The sequence below is a fragment of the Eptesicus fuscus genome, chromosome 23 (genome assembly GCF_027574615.1).
Source record: "Eptesicus fuscus isolate TK198812 chromosome 23, DD_ASM_mEF_20220401, whole genome shotgun sequence".
Lineage (NCBI taxonomy): Eukaryota > Metazoa > Chordata > Mammalia > Chiroptera > Vespertilionidae > Eptesicus > Eptesicus fuscus.
In genome coordinates, this window is record NC_072495.1 from 10,332,967 (window position 1) to 10,352,260 (window position 19,294).

At 38.2% G+C, this 19,294-nt stretch overlaps 1 protein-coding gene across 2 annotated transcripts in view; it reads right to left on the reverse strand.

Annotated features, from left to right (window-relative positions):
* Positions 1-19,294, reverse strand: part of ATP2A2 (ATPase sarcoplasmic/endoplasmic reticulum Ca2+ transporting 2) — a 52,848-nt gene that overhangs the window by 19,089 nt on the left and 14,465 nt on the right. For both annotated transcript variants that reach the window (XR_003617930.2, XM_054712425.1), the window contains exons 5-7: positions 17,852-17,990; positions 2,883-2,963; positions 456-541 (exon numbers count right to left, since the gene is read on the reverse strand). Coding sequence is in view for 1 of the 2 variants with exons in the window: in XM_054712425.1 (XP_054568400.1) it covers positions 456-541; positions 2,883-2,963; positions 17,852-17,990 (306 nt within the window). In the remaining variant the exon portion in view is untranslated. The remainder of the gene's footprint in view (positions 1-455; positions 542-2,882; positions 2,964-17,851; positions 17,991-19,294) is intronic.

Consider the following 19,294-nt stretch of genomic DNA (forward strand, 5'->3'; position numbering starts at 1 on the left):
TGGCTCAGTAGATAGAGCGTCGGCCTGCGGACTCAAGGGTCCCAGGTTCGATCCCGGTCAAGGGCACGTACCTTGGTTGCGGGCACATCCCCAATAGGGAATGTGCAGGAGGCAGCTGATCGATGTTTCTAACTCTCTATCCCTCTCCCTTCCTCTCTGTAAAAAATCAATAAAATATATTTAAAGTATACACACACACACACACACACACACACACACACACACACACACACACTTGGGTGAGAATTGAAAAAAACCTTGCCAATTAAAACAAGACAGCTGAGATTGACCACAAAGACTGTGATTATGCTTTGGAATAATAGCCAACACTTTCTAAAATATGACCACTGAAGGTAGGCAGTGGGGGAAAAAACAGCATCAGCAGAGTTAAAACTCTGAGAATGTCTTAAAAATAAACAAAAAAGACCCAAAGAAACGAATGATAAAGTACTTACAGAAAAGAGCATGTTTTTCTTATCTTGGTTGACAGCTCGTGGGTCAGGGACAGGGTCAGTGTGCTTGATGACAGAGACAGATTCACCTAAGCATGTTGAGAGACAGAGGGATGGTTAGATCTGTACAATCCACGCCTGGAACCTGGGAACACTCATCTACTCTTGCCACTGCCTCTCTCAAGAAAAGGGATAAAAGGGCCAATTCATTCAAAGGAGGTAAACTAGTAAAATTTAGTAATAGAAATTAATTTCAGAGCAATGTCAGGATTAAAATACTTATCATTTCAAAATAAAGGAACTCAATTTTGAATTAAAATCCCAGCCAATGACCCACTATATACACACTCCAATACTTTTTTTTTGTTTTTAAGGTGCAAGTGTATTTACTTTTAGTGGATTGAACAAGCTGTAGATACATTATAAATAATGAAGATCACCCACTGGAAAACCTGTTGTTGTTCAGTCATGTCAGAGACGAGAAGTGAAAACACTTTTTTAGAAATATTTGCATGTACTAAACCAGGGTTCTATTTCAATAAAACAAAGCTGAAAAATAGCAACCAGCAGTTGCAATAAGAAAAGCACATGGTAGTCCTCGCCAGTGTACTCAGTGGTAGAGTGTCAGCCCACACACCAGAGGGTTGCAGATTCAATTCCCGATGGGGTTGGGGCATGTGCAGGAGGCAACCAGTAGATGTGTCTCTCTCACATGGATGTTTCTCTCTCGCCATCCCGCCCTCCTATCCACTCTCTCTAAAAATCAATGGGAAAAATATCCTTGGGTGAGGATTAAAAAAAAAAAAAAAAAAAAAAAAAAGGAATCACAAATGTCTAGCTGAATTTGGTTTCAGCTTTACTTAATAATACTTATAAACTATATAATCAGGTTCTATCTGAGTGAAATATATCTCCAATTGTTCATTCAAATGTCAGGTATTAAACTTCACTACAATATTTGACAAAAAAATCTGATTCCTCAACCTAGCCTAAAACTATAGTGTAATTATTCAACAAAAAATTACACTCAAGAAAGTATGATGTTTTAAAATGGTAATTATTTCTGTAGGCACACTATGAGAATTTCATACATACAACCTAATTTCCCAACATTTTATGTCTTAATCAGCTTCCAGCTTGTTGCTGCTAATGGAAGTTTTATAGTTAAGCTATTCATAAAGAAACAAAAAATACAGAACCCAGGTTACTTAATCAGTTGCTTTTCAAAACTGATCATCAGATAAATCTTGATAATCTTTGGATTTTATATTTATTCTCTATTTAATTCAGGTTAGCATTGTGTTTAAGTTAATCTTCTAACCACCTCACTTCCGGTTAATATGCCCTCCACCCTATTCTATGCCTTTAGCAAACAAAAAATGGGAAAATGTTCCAAACAATCCCAAATCTAAGTGTGCAAACTAGGCTGTAAAACATTCACTATTTTGGGGGTGCTAACTTCTGTTAATTGTACATTTGATTATTGTAAAGTATGTTAGATGCTAGATTAGTATTCATAGAATGAAAAAAAATTACAGTTCTAGAGTCCTTTTTACCAGCCTGGAAAAAGAAGACTAAATAGCTGAAACCGGTTTGGCTCAGTGGATAGAGCGTCGGCCTGTGGACTCAAAGGTCCCAGGTTCGATTCCGGTCAAGGGCATGTACCTTGGTTGAGGGCACATCTCCAGTAGGGGGTGTGCAAGAGGCAGCTGATCGATGTTTCTAACTCTCTATCCCCTCTCTCTTCCTCTCTGTAAAAAATCAATAAAATATATTTAAAAAAAAAAAGACGACTAAATAAATAATTGAGCCCTAGCTAATTTTGCTCAATGGATAAAGCATCGGCCTTCGGACCAAAGGATCTCGGGTTCAATTCTGGTCAAGGGCATGTACCTTGATTGCAGGCTCCTTCCTGGCCTGAGTTGAGGCTCATGCAGGAGGCAACCAATCGATGTGTTTCTCTCACATCGGTGTTTCTCTCTGTCTTTCCCTCTCTCTTCCACTCTCCCTAAAAATCAATGGAAAAATATCCTCAGGTGAGGATTAACAACAACACAATAAAAGAAATTGAACCACTTTCCACAAAACAGACAATACTTCTACTGTAAGATTAACCTCTAATAAGAGAATTTGTAACCTTTTAAAAACAATAAAAACATTATGGTGATTTTTGGTGAAAACTGATTTTTTATAAAATTAAAAGATAGAGGCCTTATAAGATGAAAGCCAAGTTAGTTTTTTAAAAAATCATGCCTTTAAGCCCCATATATTGGCAACAAGTCTAACAGATAAAGCTTTAAGAAATAAATAGCTTAATGAGAATTAAGATAGGATATCATAAAGGGAGAGTGGGGCAAGAGTTGATGCTATGAGCATGGTGTCTGAGAGAGGCATCAGAAATTCAATGGCCTTCCAATACATGACACTTACCTGTGAGAATTGACTGATCAACTCTCAGAGTAGTAGATTTGATGGAAGTTAACCTTATATCAGCAGGAACTTTGTCACCAACTAATTGGGGAGAAAAAAGGCAGCTAAAATAAGCAACTTTTGCAATCATGTTACATAGAGATAAATGTCTCTAAACACAAGTTTTAAAGGAAATAGCCTGTTTCCAGCACAAATATATAAAAATCTGTTAAAATAAGCAAGATAGTTAACTTATCCTAGGGTAAAAAAACCTTTTGCTGATAAATATAACATTTGAATTACACAAGAAGGAAAAGAATAAACTACCCAGAACTATGTTCAAAATACTGGACTGCACATCAGTACCAAAGCAACTGAACAATAAAAATAAATGCACAACAGCTTTCCCTTTCTGAAAGGTAACTAAGGTAGTTTTGGAAGTCTTACACAAGGACAGTAAAAAAATTAGAATGAGTAAGTACAGTAGCCCCTAGACTTGCATATGGTATTTTGAAGTCCAATATTCATTTTCCAGATTTATCCCACACACTGAATTGTAACTGTCACTGGTTATATGCAATCTGCCAAAATAGCTATTCTGTCCAAGAAGATTTATTTCATTTATTAAGCCTTCAACTTTGTCGTCCCGTTTACCCCTCCCCTCCACCCGCATTTCAGAGCTTTTAAATTCAGGGAGAGTATAATTTGCTTTTTAAACTCCAGTTCATAAAACAACCCTAGGGCCTAGGTAGGGTCACAAGGCAGCACAAAGACTGCCAACACATAATCTCAAGAGGCAAAGATCATCCTTGCATTTGACTGCAGGGACACATTAAGTTCAGATAAAATTGCTGCTGGAAATGCTTATGCAACAAATAGCAATATTCAAACTGAATAAGCCAGAACCTTCCATTTTAATATACTAATGTTCATGCTATAAAAAAGTACCCATATCTTAAACTTCAGTGACCTTTAACAGCTAAAATGCCCCATCAAGATGAAAATTTTAAACCAACATAAAAATTTTTTTCTGTGTTATTTCTGGTTATCATAATTAATTTTATCCTGTATGACCCTGAACATGAAAAGAATACAAGTTCAATGATGAGCACATGATCCTAAATGGAAAATTTACTTGAAAATATTCTTTAAAATCTGTGGCAATTTACATCACAATCCTATGTAAACAATTTCATATGAGAGCCCTAGCTCTTATTCTCATAAATCTGGCACATTTAAGGTCAGCAAATCTAATATTCAAATTGAGGATAAATAACAACAGGACCCAAAAGAACTATCTTGGGCATTTATTTTGCTGTTTCAGTAGAAGCTCAAAGAATTTGAAATGGATGGAAAATGTAGTTTTAAGGCAATAAATGCCAAGGTTAAATTTCTATTTTGGGTAACTCAGTCAACATATTAAGCTATTAGTTTAAGGTGGAACCAATACTATATACTAGGTATACCGGTTAATAATGCGGATTTTTTTCAATAGATGGAGTTACACATATGTTGATATATATATATGTGATTTGGTATGTCTGCTATTTTGTTGTATTGACAGCAAGCTTCAAAACTTCATGTCAAATTTGCTGAACGTGTTAACATCATAGATATTTTTATGCTTAAAAATGTTGAATTTCGTGCCAAAAAAAGAGCATTTGCGGGAATTTTTAATTCATTACTTTATTTTGAAGAAAAAGTTATCGTATACTCCGGGAAGCTTATGGTGAATATGCTCCATCTCAAGATACTTGTGAACACTGGTTTAAACGCTTTAAAAGTGATGATTCCTATGTGAAAGACAAAGAATGTCCAGGTTAACTGAAAAAGTTTGAAGACCAACAATTACAAGCATTTGGATGAAGATGCGTGTCAAACTCAAAAACAACTTGCAGTAAGATTAAACGTTGCTCAGCAAACAATGTCTGATCATTTACAAGCAATGGGCAAGATTTTAAAGGAAGGAAAATGGGTGCCACATCAACTGAACGAAAGACAAATGGAAAACCGAAAAGTCAGTGAAATGTTGCTTCAACAGCAAGAAAAAAAGTCTTTTTTGCATCAAATTGTGACTGGCGATGAAAAGTGGATTTAATTTGAGAATCCCAAATACAGAAAATCATGGGTTGATCCATGTCAACCATCAACATGGACTGCAAGGCCAAATCGCTTTGGAAAGAAGACAATGCTCTGCGTCTGGTGGGATCAGGAAGGTGTGCTGTAGTATGAGCTTCTAAAACCAGGTGAAACCATTAATACTGATCGCTACTGACAACAAATAATTTGAACATGTTTTGATCGTGAAACGACCAGAATAGGCCAGAAAACAAAGCGAAGTAATTTTGTTTCATGATGATGCACCATCACACACTTCAAAACCAGTTAAAGACATGTTAAAAGATCTTGCCTGGGAAGTATTAACCCACCCACCGTATTCACCAGACCTTGCTCCTTCAGATTACCCCTTGTTCCTATCGATGGCACATGCACTTTCTGAGCAGCACTTCAAAATGTACGAAGAAGTGGAAAATTGGGTCTCTGAATGGTTTGCCTCAAAACAAGAAAAGTTCTATTGGGACGGTACCCACAAATTACCTGAAAGATGGGGAAAATGTGTAGCTAGCGATGGACATCACTTTGAATAAAGCACTTTTGATGTTTCTCTTGAAATTATCATGTTTTCTTTGATTACAACAAAATCTGTCATTATTAACCGGTACACCTAGTAGATGCAGCATTAAAAATTATACTGGTGCCCTTGCTGGTTTGGCTCAGTGGATAGAGCGTCGGCCTGCGGACTGAAGGGTCCCAGGTTTGATTCCGGTCAAGGGCATGTTCCTTGGTTGCAGGCACATCTCCAGTAGGAGGTGTGCAAGAGGCAGCTGACTGATGTTTCTCTCTCATTGATGTTTCTAGCTCTCTATTCCTCCCCCTTCCTCTCTGTAAAAAATCAATAAAATATATTTTTAAAAAAATTATACTGGTATTATAAAGAAACCAACTCATCTTCCTCTATAGGTCCATTTTTAAAAAATATATTTTTACTGATTTCAGAGAGGAAGGGAGAGGGAGAGAGAGAGAGAAACATCAATGATGAGAGAATATCATTGAATCGATAGGCTGCCTCCAGCACGCTCCCTACTGGGGATCGAGCCGGCAACCCGGGCATATGTCCTGACTGGGGATCCAACCGCAACCTCCTGGTTCATAGGTCGAAGCTCAACCTTTGAGCCACGCTGGCCAGGCCTCTATAGGTCCATTTTAATAACATGAAGGCTGTCTCTTTGTTGCACAGAAATTACATTGATATACATTTAATTGTTGGCCAAATATTTAGGAATGCCTCAAATGTCAAATGCTAGTGAAACAAATGAAAAACTAACCTCTATGCTTCTTCCAATGTACAACAGCCATTCTAATTGGGAGGCAATTAAATATTTAAGAATTAAAAGAAAAATATCTAGAGCAGTGGTCAGCAAACTGCGGCTCGCGAGTTGACTAATGAGTTTGCCGACCACTGGGATAGGGGCTTAATCACAAGGAACAATAACACCTGTAATTATTGGAATCAGTGGTCGGCAAACTCATTAATCAACAGAGCAGCAAACCACGGCTCGTGAGCCCCAGTTTGCCAACCACTGATCTAGGGGCCTTTTATAAACTACAGAATCTCAGGACCTGCTCAAGAGTTTAGTTCCATGGTCGGCAAACTGCGGCTCGCGAGACATATGCGGCTCTTTGGCCCCTTGAGTGTGGCTCTTCCACAAAATACCACGGCCTGGGCGAGTCTATTTTGAAGAAGTGGCGTTAGAAGAAGTTTAAGTTTAAAAAATTTGGCTCTCAAAAGAAATTTCAATCATTGTACTGTTGATATTTGGCTCTGTTGACTAATGAGTTTGCCGACCACTGGTCTAGTTCAATGCATTTTGTGCGAGGTCCAAGAATCCACATTTTTAAAAGTTTTCCAAACACACTATAAAATTAATATAAGAAAACAAAATCAAGTATAACTGGGGTCATAGAACCTATGAAAGGCTTGTTTAGAACCACCTTTACTATGTGCTGTTTTTCATGTGCCAACTATTCCAGCTCTAGGACAAGAAAACCCAAAGCCCCCCAACACTCGGACAATGTAAACCTTAGTTTTATTTACATTTCTCATTCTATTGGAAACAGATCTCTTTGTGGATAGGTACTAAAGAAGCATAAATCTAAACTGGTCATAGAAACCTGTAATATTCTAGTATTCTCTTAGCTAGAAAAACCCCCATATCATCTTGACCAGCCCATGTCTTCATTTCAGACAGGAAATTAAAGTTAAGAAGTAAAAGGAGTCTTGCCTAAGGAGCCTCAATTAATGAAAGACTTTAACTTGCTGTGTAACTTTGCTTCATGATTTGTAAGCGTCTACTTAGGTTTGAATCTATCAGGAAGTAAGTTCTCTAAGGAAGTAAAAGATCCATGAAAGTAAAGATTCAACGAATACTTTTCAAACTAAGACATAATTTTCCTTTGTCTGCAGGCTTCTGTGAATTTCAGACAGAGGGTTTTGTGCGTGAGTAGGCAGTGCTGTTCTGATGATTATATCCAGTGCTATTTCCCTGATGGGGCAAGTCAATGTCCTTAGGGCAAGTGGTAGTGGAAAATTCTTACTCTTGCCAAGGAGATGTTCTGCAATTTTTTCCTCCAGAACCTTTCTTGTCTGTCTCTTGGGTTCAGCAGTGTAATAAAATAATAAATTCTGTTACAAACCTTCCATTTGACACTTTTCAAATTCAGCCCTTGGCTTCTTAAATTCTTAGATGTTTAACCTGCTATCACAATAGAGAGAGATCCACTCTGGACAAAATTTTCAATGTATACTTTATGCTAGTTTACCAAGAATGCAAATAAAAGTTAAAGGAAATTATTACTGTCACATTTTAGAACTGAACATAAGCTTTATCTTAAAATCTCAAAAGGAGTGTTTATAAGCCATGATACTTAAACTTTGTTTATAACTATGTCAAAAATAAATACTGGTGTTTGTTAAAATCAGTAGAAAAGGCCTTTTTATAAATTGGCTTTATGTAAGAAAAAAATCTAATTTATTTGGTAGCAAATTCCACCAAAGTTATTCAAATCTTTTCTAAAAGAAAACTATATGTAAGATTAGAAATTACGTATTGTTTTTTAGTTTTAATTGGGTCCCAGGAAAGGCAAGTCATAATAGAATTACCCTAAATTACTTAAACATTTAACTATGACTCAAAACATTTTCACTATGTTTCCAATGTGTGAGCCATAAATTTTGCAGATAGGCAGAGTGAATGAAATCCTTTACTTGAGAAGCCCTACTTGCCTACTTAAAACTATTTCCAGGCCTCAGCATGAGCAGGGAAGGAACATTACAAATTGCCATAGTATATTAAGTTTGCTCCCAATCTGGGTTTTTTGTGGGGGTTGGAGGGATACTATCTATGATGAGATTCATTTTTTTTTTAAAACACACAATGTGATATCATCTTCTTTAAAATCGTTCAATAGCTTCTTCTTACTATACTTGAAATGAAGTGCTACTAAAATTGGCATGGGCCCTGAGCAAGGATGGCACGCAAATTTGTGACTGGTTGTTCCACCCTGTTCGGCAAATTTGCATATAAGCCTTTTATTATATAGGATGTTATATGGTGAACATCTCTGGGCACTTAGATTACGTCTGGAGAATAGATTCATAGGAGCAGAATTTTCCTGCAAGTATATACTTCCACCAAATTTCTATCCCTGTCACTTACCCACATTTTCAATCCTGTATTTTTCTGAGCACTGCTAATACCAAGCACTTTATTTTTCAAAATTCTCTTATCTTCAAAATAAAGGTTTTACATGTTTACAGTAAAATCTGGTGTCTTGGTGCTTTTGTGTAACACTTAGGAAACGTATTCCATATATATCACATCATTTCTTCTAATTTTTCCAAAATGTTAATCATAGGATGAAAAGGTTGGCACTTAACTGGTGCTGTAACTACCACTGAGTCAGGGGGAGTGGGTAGGAGGGGATTACAGGAAATTAGGAAATGCCAGCTGCATGAAACTCAGGTTAGGTTTCAAGATCAACTGGTCCATCATGATCTCATGGTCGGGGAGACCTTCCCGAGTTCCTCATGGTTCTTAATGCCTTAGCTACGCTGATAGTGCTGAATGAAGACCTCAGAACTCTCTGCTTCTGATATATCCACACTGATTTGTTTTAGACCATTGGCTCTTCAGCTCATATACAAATTCTTAAGAACTTATAACTCCTTGTAAAACAGAGATATAACTTACAGGAATGACTCAACAATGATTTGTCTATCATTTAGATAGAGATGTCGCAGATCTACATCTCTAACGAGCCCTGTTCTTCCATCCTTCTCATTGTGAAACAACTCCATATGGGGAAAAAGCAAAAGAGAACAAACCTGCTCACCTCCTTCTTTGGCCATACACCTTCGCTTCTACTTCTCATCAATATGTATCATTTCAGGAACTGGTAAAACTGTTTAGTGTTTTCAGCAACATGATGTAAATCACTTACCCAGACTATAGTTTTACTTAATTACACTGTTTAACCTGTACTTCATTTCCCAGTTTTATTGAGATATAAATTAACATGCAATAGTTTATGGAATACAACACGATTTGACATATGTATATATTGCAAAATGATTATATAGCTGGTCCTCAAAAGTAACATTGTTTTTTTCAACATTGCTTTGTTGGAATGTTGACTGGGGCGGGGGGTGGGGTGGGGGACGCGGAATCAATCCCTGGCCGGGGCCAATGTCTATGTGGAGTTTACACATTCTCCCCTTGTCTGCAGGTACTCCGATTTCCTCCCACATCCCAAAGATGTGCACAGTAGGTGAATTGGCCTATCTAAATTGTCCCAGTCTGGCCTTAGCTGGTTTGGCTCAATAGAGCATCAGCCTGCAAACTGAAGGGTCCCAGGTTCGATTCCGGCCAACGGCACATGCCTGGGTTTCGGGCTCGGTCCCCAGTAGGGGTCATGCAGGAAGCAGCCAATCAATGATTCTCTCTCATCACTGATGTTTCTATCTCTCTCTCCCTCTTCTTCTCTAAAATCAATAAAATATGTTTTAAAAATAAATAAAAAATAAATTGTCCCAGGCTGAAAGATGTGTGTTAGTGCACCCTGTGATGGAAGGGCCTCCTGTCAAAAATCGGTTCTCTCCTTGAACCCTGATAACCTAAAATGAAATAAGTGGGTTGGAAAATAATGATCACTTGTTTTTATGAATCTTTCTTAAATGTATTCTCTACCACAGCTCATATTTCAACGTTTCATACTAGAAGTGTTTTGGACCTTTATTTAGAAGTTTGATGATTTAAAATTTTCTTTTGTTGATTTCAAAGAGAGAAATCAGAGAGGGAAAGAAGGAAAGAAGCATCAATGATGAGAATTACTGATTGGCTGTCTCCTGCACATCCCCTACTGGGGCTTGAGTTTGCAACCGGGCATGCAGGAGGCAACCAATTGATGTGTTTCTCTCATATCAATATTTCTGTCTTTCGCTCTCTCTTCCACTCTCTATCTTGGGTGAGGATTAAAAAAAAGAAACAACTGGAATTGCTGGATCATATGGTATACTTCATTTTTTAAAAAAAGTGTATTTCTTTATTGATTTCAGAGAGAAAGGGAGAGAGATAGGGAGATAGAAACATCAATGATGAGAGAGAATCATCAATCGGCCGCCTCCTGCACACCCCTCACTGGGGATGGAGCCCACTACCTGAGCATGTGCCCTTGGCTGGAATCGAACCTGGGACCCCTCAGTCTGCAGGCCAACGCTCTATCCACTGAGCCAAACTGGCTAGGGCGGTATACTTCATTTTTAAAAATAAAACAGAATTCTGGGGAGAAAGGCAATGAAACTTGTAAAATTGCATATAAGATTTTGAATGTGTCTTGGAGTTTATATATTTCATTAATTCTCAAAGGAACTGTGATCAGACAAAAAGACAAATAATTAAGAGCTACTTCTCTAGACCTTTGCCTTCTCAAAATACGGTCCACCTGGGAGCTCGGTACAAGTCCAGATATTCAGAACCCACTCTAGACTTACAGAATCAAAATCTACACTTTAACAAATCCCCGTGCACATAAAGTTAGAGAACAGTGCTTTAGGTAGCTGGCCAAAATTGAAGGCCTGTTTTTGTTAGTTTGTTGTAAAAACAGCCCTTGAGCCCAGCTGGTGTGGTTCAGTGGATTGAGCGTTGTCCCATGGACTGAGAGGTCCGGGGTTTGATTCCCGGTAAGGGCACACGCCTGGGTTGCAGGCTAGATCCCCATAGGATATGGGGCATGCAGGAGGCAGACGGTCAATTATTCTCTCTCATCATTGATGTTTCTATCTATCCCTCTCCCTTCCTCTCTTAATTTTTTTTTCAAAAAAAAAAAAAAAAAAAAAAAAAAAAAGATTGTGCCATTCCTAGCACTAGCCAGTTTGGCTCAGTGGATAAAAGTTGGCCTGTGGACTGAAGGGTCCTTGGTTGATTCTGTTCAAAGGCCCGTACCTCAGTTGCAGGCTCCTCCCTGACTGGGGCCTCGTGCAGGAGGCAACCAATCAAGGTGACTCTCTCACATCAATATTTCTCTTTGTCTTTCCCTCTCTCTTCCATTCTCTCTAAAAGAAATGGAAAAATATCCTTGGGTGAGGATTAACAAAAAAAAATAATAAATTTAAAAAAGAAAGAAAGGTAGACTGTGCCATTCCTATCACTTACATAATCTTAAACTAGGATTCCCTCCAGAGTATACAACAGGACAGAAGTCATCTGAGGATATTTATGTACTTGTGCTATTCGTCAACTCTGGGTTACCAAGATACATGAAGTTTGTTTCAAACAATCCTTAAAACAGTGGCTTTGAGAAGTCAATAAATAATCTCCTATCCTTGGGGCATATACTGAAACCTCCAAAATTCTAAATTTAACACTTTATGATATCATAAACTTGATTTACTTTGATAACATTAGCCGATAATACAGAAAGTTTAAAAACACTAATGTTCGTTTCTCAAAAAATTACACCTGATTTTACTACTATGGTTTCCATCCATACAGACAAACATTTCTCTGGTATTATAATACAAAATTACTATGGCTTCAGAAGACAAAAATGTGGGTAACTTTCTCCATATTTTTATTTGCCAAATCAATTTTATTTGGCTCCTATATTCTAGATACTTCTAAGGTTTACCTAAGCATCTGCTATGCATGCTTACACAATGTCTCCTTAGAAAGGTTATTAGCTGGTATAGCAATCTAAAATTTCATTTCCTTAACTCCCTACATCTCCCCCTCAAAACACCACTTAGTCCAGTCTAGCCTTCAGAAAGTTCAGCAGAACCCAGAACCATCTTATCATGTCTTCCTAAAGCTTGTCAAAAGAACTTTATTACCTAAAGCTAGGAGATGATCCTTACACCCAAAAATTACCATAAAAAGATCTCTTTCTGAAAGTATTAAAATAGCAGCTCCAAACTTGCTTTCATCTTCAAAACAGTTCACAATATTCTCCAGTGTTTCAATCCATCACAGAGAACATGCCACACTTAATTTCATAATTTAAATAAAAGTATAAAAGTTACCATGTCTGAAAGCACAATTCAAGCTACTACTTATCCAGGCTATGTAGAGTAAGACTGACAAAAAATAATTTAGATCTACATTTAGAATTGAAGTTCATTTCTAGTTACACAGAACTGAATTATTGAGCTTAAATGCCAAATTGCAGGGTCAGTTAGATTACTAATCCTAAGAAAAGTGGAAGTTAAAAAACCCCAACATGTATAGTCTTAAAGTCTTCATAAAATAAACACATCACAATATGTTTTTCCAAAGTATTCCATATAATTCACTGTAAGTGCCTTAGGGTTGGGAATCTTACCCAATTCAATGATCCACCAGACCTACTAATCCAGCAAAACTGTCATTTCTAATTTGGATATAAATATACAGTCACCACAAAACATCACCAAAACAGACCAAATAAGAGTACACTGACAACCTAAAAATTAAAATTATGACCAGGTTTCTTCAACATGATAAATGAAACCCACAGCCAACATCACACTTCGTGGTAGAAGACTGAATGCTTTCCCCTACGATCAGGAACAAGACAAGGATGTCTACTCTTGCCACTTTCATTCAACATTAGAGGCCTGGAGCACGGATTCGTCCAGGGCAGGGGTCCTCAAACTTTTTAAACAGGGGGCCAGTTCACTGTCCCTCAGACCGTTGGAGGGCCGGACGATAGTTTAAAAAAAACTATGAACAGCCAAATCCGGTTTGACTCAGTGGATAGAGCGTCAGCCTGCGGACTGAAGGGTCCCAGGTTCGATTCTGGTCAAGGGCATGTACCTTGGTTTTGGGCACATCCCCAGTAGGGGGTGTGCAGGAGGCAGCTGATCGATGTTTCTCTCTCATCGTTGTTTCTAACTCTCTATCTGTCTCCCTTCCTCTCCATAAAAAATCAATAAAAAAAACTATGAACAAATTCCTATGCACACTGCACATATCTTATTTTGAAGTAAAAAAACAAAACGGCAAAAACACCCGCATGTGGCCCGCAGGCCATAGTTTGAGGACGCCTGGTCCAGGGCGTGTTGGGGCCATCTCACCCAGTCCCGATCGGGGTGATGGGGGCTGTCTCGCCCAGTCCTGATCAGGGCCAATCAGCCGGGGAGGGACCGTGAGAGGTTGGCCAGTTGGGGAGAGACTGCGGGAGGGCTCCAGGGCGTGTCCGGCCTGTCTCGCCCAGTCCCGATTAGCCAGACCCCAGCAACAAGTTAACCTACTGGTCGGATGGCTGCCCCCCAGTGTGCATCATAGCAACTGGTTGAACGAACTCGGACACTTACCATATTAGGCTTTTATTATATAGGATTCTACTGGAGATTTTAGTGAGGGCACTTAGACAAGAAAAAGAAAGAAAAGGCATCCTGATTGGAAAGATATAAAAAATATGTTTGCACATGACATGAACTTCTATATAGAAAATCTTAAGGAACCCCTGAAAAGCTATTAAAACTAGTAAGAGTCAAGGCAAGATTGCAAGGTATAAGATTAATATAAAAAAATATTAATTGTACTTCTGCGTACTAGCAAAGAACAATTTGAAAATGAAAATAAAAAACAAATCCAATTACAAAAAAAGCTCCCCCCACCCCCCAGAACAACAACAAAATACTTAGGAAAAAACATAACAAAAAGAAATACAAGACTTGTACACTTGAAAACAACAGTGTATTCCTTATGCTATATTTTACATCGTGACTATTTTGTAATTGCCAATTTGTACTTTGTAGTAAATATATTCATTTCATATAAGGGATATAAACTCATCTTTCAATATTAAGCTCACTGGTTTTTTTGTATATTAAAAGAAAGGGAGTGGTTGCCAGAAGCTGAAGGAAATGGGTGAAGGGAAATTACTGTTTAACAGGGACAGAGTTGCAGTTTGGAAAGTTGAGAAAATTCTGGAGATGAATGGTGGTGATGGCTGCACATTAATTTATTTAATGCCATGTAACTGGTATACTTAAAGATGGCTAAAATGATAATTTTTACTATGTATATTTTACCACAGTATAAACAAATAAAATAAGGCATACTTCATAAGATGCGTATCTTAGGTCACAGATACGAACACTATGCATAGGGAATGGAATTTCACAGTGGGCAACAAAAATCAGGTAGACCAGGGTAATCATCAAGCTTTACCACTATGAGATCTGTATATGGGCACATTAATATATTGTACAAAATTTGTCTACCCACCCCCAAAAGGCCAGAAAAGTTTGCTGGTATTGAAAACCGAATAAGAAGCCTATATAGCGGTTAATGCACAGGGAGTGGCAGTAAGATGAAATCATGGAAGCAAGCAGGAGTTACACAATGCATGGTGTTTTAGATAAAAGAATTTTGTATTTGAGGTGCAATAGGAAGCCACTGGAAGGTTTAGCAGGTTAATAAATAACATGACCTTTAGAAAACCACTCTGGCTTCTGTGTGGAGAGCTGACTGAAAAACAACAAAGGAAGCCCGAGCCAAGTTAGAACACAATGGCAGTGTCAGTGTGAGACTGAGGAAACAGAAGTTCACAAATTTGGGTGTGTTTTGGAGACAAAATCAACTCTTCTTAGAGACAGAATAAGAGAAAAGAATCAGGATGACTCCTAAGTTTCTCTCAGCTAGCTAGGTGGTTAGAATGACTTATTGAGATGGGAAAGAAATATCTGAATCATCACTGTTTAATAGAAGCTGGCCTTGCTTATTTCTTCAAAAGGAAGATGGCTTGAGGATCAAGGTTACACTTTCCCCTGACGCTGTTTACCACCACCATCTACTGATGCAAAGTAAAGATAGATGCTTTGCGGGTAATTTCTCTAAGTTTTCAAACAGACTCACTACACTGAAATCCTCTAACTGCCATAAAAATTCTTAAATATTCTTAACTTGAGAGGCTGAAGAGTGTATTACCAGATTAAGCAGGAGAAATGGAAAACATATAAAGTCAAATAGAATACTGTACAAGTATTAAGGCAATGATTATCTGCAACTGCACATAAAACATATATATTTTTAAAAGACTATCTTCTTCCAGTGTTTCCTTTCTCAGTTACTAGCACCATCACCATCCAGTCACCTAAACTAGAAATTTGGCCAGTATCTTTGATTCTACAGTCTACCCCCATATCCATTCAGTTATCGAAAACTGTTGCTTTGTGTCTAAATCTGAGGCCCACTTTTCAAACTATACTTAATCATAATTCCATGATAGATCGGGTGTTAATAATTTGGGTTGAGGCTGGTAAAATTTTTTAAGGAGTGCCTCAGAGGATTCCGATGTGCCCTCCTGCATAAGAACTACAAAATCTTCCCATTATTCTTTAAAAAAATATATTTTCTATTGATTTCAGAAAGGAAGGGAGAGTGTGACAGAGATAGAAACATCAATGATGTGCCCTGACTGGGAACTGAACTGTGATTTCCTGCTTCATAGGTTGACAACTACAGAGCAACTCCTGCCAGAGCTTTCTATCTTTCTTTTTAATTGACTTAAGAGAGAGAGAGTCAGAGAGAGGAAGGGAGAGGAACATCGTTCTGCAGCTCTCCCCATCCATGCACTCACTGGTTTGGTTGCTCCTTGTATGTGCCCTCACCAAGGATTGAACCCACAACCCTGGCCCATTAGGATGACGCTCCAACCAACTGAGCTACCTGACCTCCTTTCTATATTACTTCCAGAATTCCTCTATTTATATTTTTGCTATAAAATCCATTGTGACTCCAGCCAGCGTGGCTCAGTGATAGAGCGTCGATCTATGAACTAGGAGATCATGGTTTGATTCCTGATCAGGGCACATGCCCGGGCTGCAGGAGGCAGTAGATCAATGATTCTCTCTTATCACTGATGTTTCTACCACACTCTCTCCCTCTCCCTTCCTCTCTGAAATCAATAAAATTAAATTTTATATATATATATATATATATATATATATATATATATATCCAGTGACACATGGTAAAATCTGAGTAAGGTCTGCAGATAATAGTATCTTATCAATTTCCTGACTTTGACACTTTTACTAAACTCATATTAGAGAATGCCCTTGATTTTATAAAATACACACTACTCAAGCCCTGGCCAGGTTGGTTGAGGGTCGTTCCCAGCACCAAGAGGTCACATGCATAGGTCTGGTGCGGATAAGTGTGGGAGGCAACTGATCAATGTTTCTCTTGCACATTGCACATCAGTGTTTCTCTACCCCACTCCCTCCCTCTCTCAAAATTAATTTTAAAAAATTAAAAAATAATAATAAACACTCAAGTATTTAGAAGTAAAGGGGCATTGAGCCTGCAACTTATTCATTTATACACACTACAAGTAATCAACATGTTGGAATACAGGCAACACTATTCTTTTTCTGGAATAAGTATGACAAAAATTATAGGTAAGAGAATATCTATGACAAGGTTAACTTCCTTTTTAGAGGCCAAAACTGTACAGCACAGGGCCAACTGAGATGCAGCTTGTTGAATTATTCATTGAAATGAGTAAGACAATAAGGACAAAGCATACCTTCCCCACAATCAGTGTAAAAGTGTTATTATGAGACCATTCATAAAAAGAAACCAAGTAACAGGTATTCTGAACTCAGAAGGTTGTGAAAAACCATGATGATTTGAATAATCCAATGTAATGACTCTGCAACCAAAAGACTATTCTGACTGGTTCCAGGGACATTCTGGTTATCTGATAACATGGCACTGATCTAGAGCAGCAGTCGCCAACCGGTGGTCCGTGAGGTCTGAAAGGTTGGTAATCTCTGATTTAAGGAAACCTTTGGAGCAGCAGTCGCCAACTGGTGGTCCGCAGACCACTGGTGGTCCGTGAGGTCCAAAAGGTTGGCGACCGCTGATCTAGAACAATGAGGAAACAGACTCCTTTAAGATCTGTGGAGAGCTCTGGCTTTGCAGTGGATTCACAGCCCAGGCTAAGAACCCTGGCTCAGTGAAATGGAAAAGTATTTTTAATCAGAACTTTTAGAGTCATGAAATTACCCTTAACTATCAACTTGCAGGTATGACAACATTTATGCCAAGAAACAAAAAACTACGTAGCCATTAACTAGAATGCTAACAAACTGCACCACTAATTGTCAAGTCAAAATTAAGTTCATTATCTCACTAGCACCAGTGAGCTACAATGTATCAAAAGTAATAAGCACAAATAATTCAAACACCTTGTTCAAAAATATCAATAACATGAAGGGCGGTGCTAAAACACTTCAAAATTTTATAGAAAACCTTTTTGTTTGGATGGCGCTAAAACTGATACACATGATCATAATTTTTAAAACACTTAACTAGGAGCCTTGAGAAAAAGAATGCATTCAGATATACAATCTAGAATAAAAACAAAAATAACAAACTCACCAGCAATTTCTACAATATCACCAGGAACGATGTCTTTAGCTTTAATCCGTTGTACACTCTTTCTGTCCTGTCTATACACTTTACCCATTTCAGGCTCATACTCTTTAAGGGCTTCAATTGCATTTTCTGCATTTCTTTCCTGTAAAAGAGAAAACAAGATAAAAGTAGTGAACACATGCCTACCACTGCAAGTATTTCTAACTCAGAGAAGCAAATTTTATAGTTCTAAACTTAAAATACACAAGAGAAGTACATTAATGACAATTGTAAACAATTCACATTTAAGGTGACAAATGCTAGGCCCTTTTGAGTTTGTATTAGAGATGAGCCTAGTGGGCATGGCTCAGCGATTGAGAGTCACCCTATGAACCAGGAAGTCACGGTTTGATTCCCCATCAGTGGGGTTGCGGGCTCGAATCCCAGAGTGGGGCGGGCAGGAGGTAGCCGATCAATGATTTTCTCATCAATGATGTTTTATCTCTCACTCCCCGTCCTTTCCTCTCTGAAATCAATAAAAATATATTTTTGAAAAAGATGAAAAAATAAGCCCCTAAAGGTAAAGGGAATAAAATCATAACGTAGAAAATGATTCTGCTGTCCCTAAGCACAGCTGAGACACAGACCTCATGTCCAGCCACACACACCTATACCATTTAAGTCAATCCTGTCTCACATTAAAGGTGATGATCTGGGGTTTGACTACCTAGATCAGTGGTCGGCAAACCGCGGCTTGTGAGCCACATGTGGCTCTTTGGCCCCTTGTGTGTTCTAACACCACTTCTTCAAAATAGACTTGCTCAGGCCAAAAACCGACTTCTGCGCATGGGCCACGAAGTCTCAATCGCATTGTACGTGCACGCCTGCATGTGGTATTTTGTGGAAGAGCCACACTTAAGGGGCCAAAGAGCCGCATGTGGCTCGCGAGCCGCGTTTGCTGACCACTGGCCTAGGTTCAATCCAGACTTTCCCACTTAACAGCTACAAGCATGTCAAACTCGCGGCCATGCCTGTATGGACTTTTATTTCTACAAGGCATGCGGCCCACTGGCCGTGAGTTTGACATGCTTGAGCTAAACGATATGGGTAATTTACACAACATAGTTTTACTGCCTTCAAAGCCAGGACACACACAGTGCCTACTTTAAGGGTTGTGTGGATTTACAAGCTATATGTAGAATGCTTAGACTGATTTGGCACATAGTAAATTCCACAGGTGATAAATTAATAAAATTGTTATGTCTCACAAATTCTAAGAAATCTTTCTCCAGTAGTAAAAGCCAATAAATGGTTGGGATTTCATTATAGCACTGCCAGTTGCATACCATATTTACCATATTATTATTTATGAACATATCAAGACTTAGTCAGTTTTTCTTTCCTAATTTCTTTTAAAAAATATATTTTATTGATTTTTTAGAGAGAGGAAGGGAGGATAATTAGAAA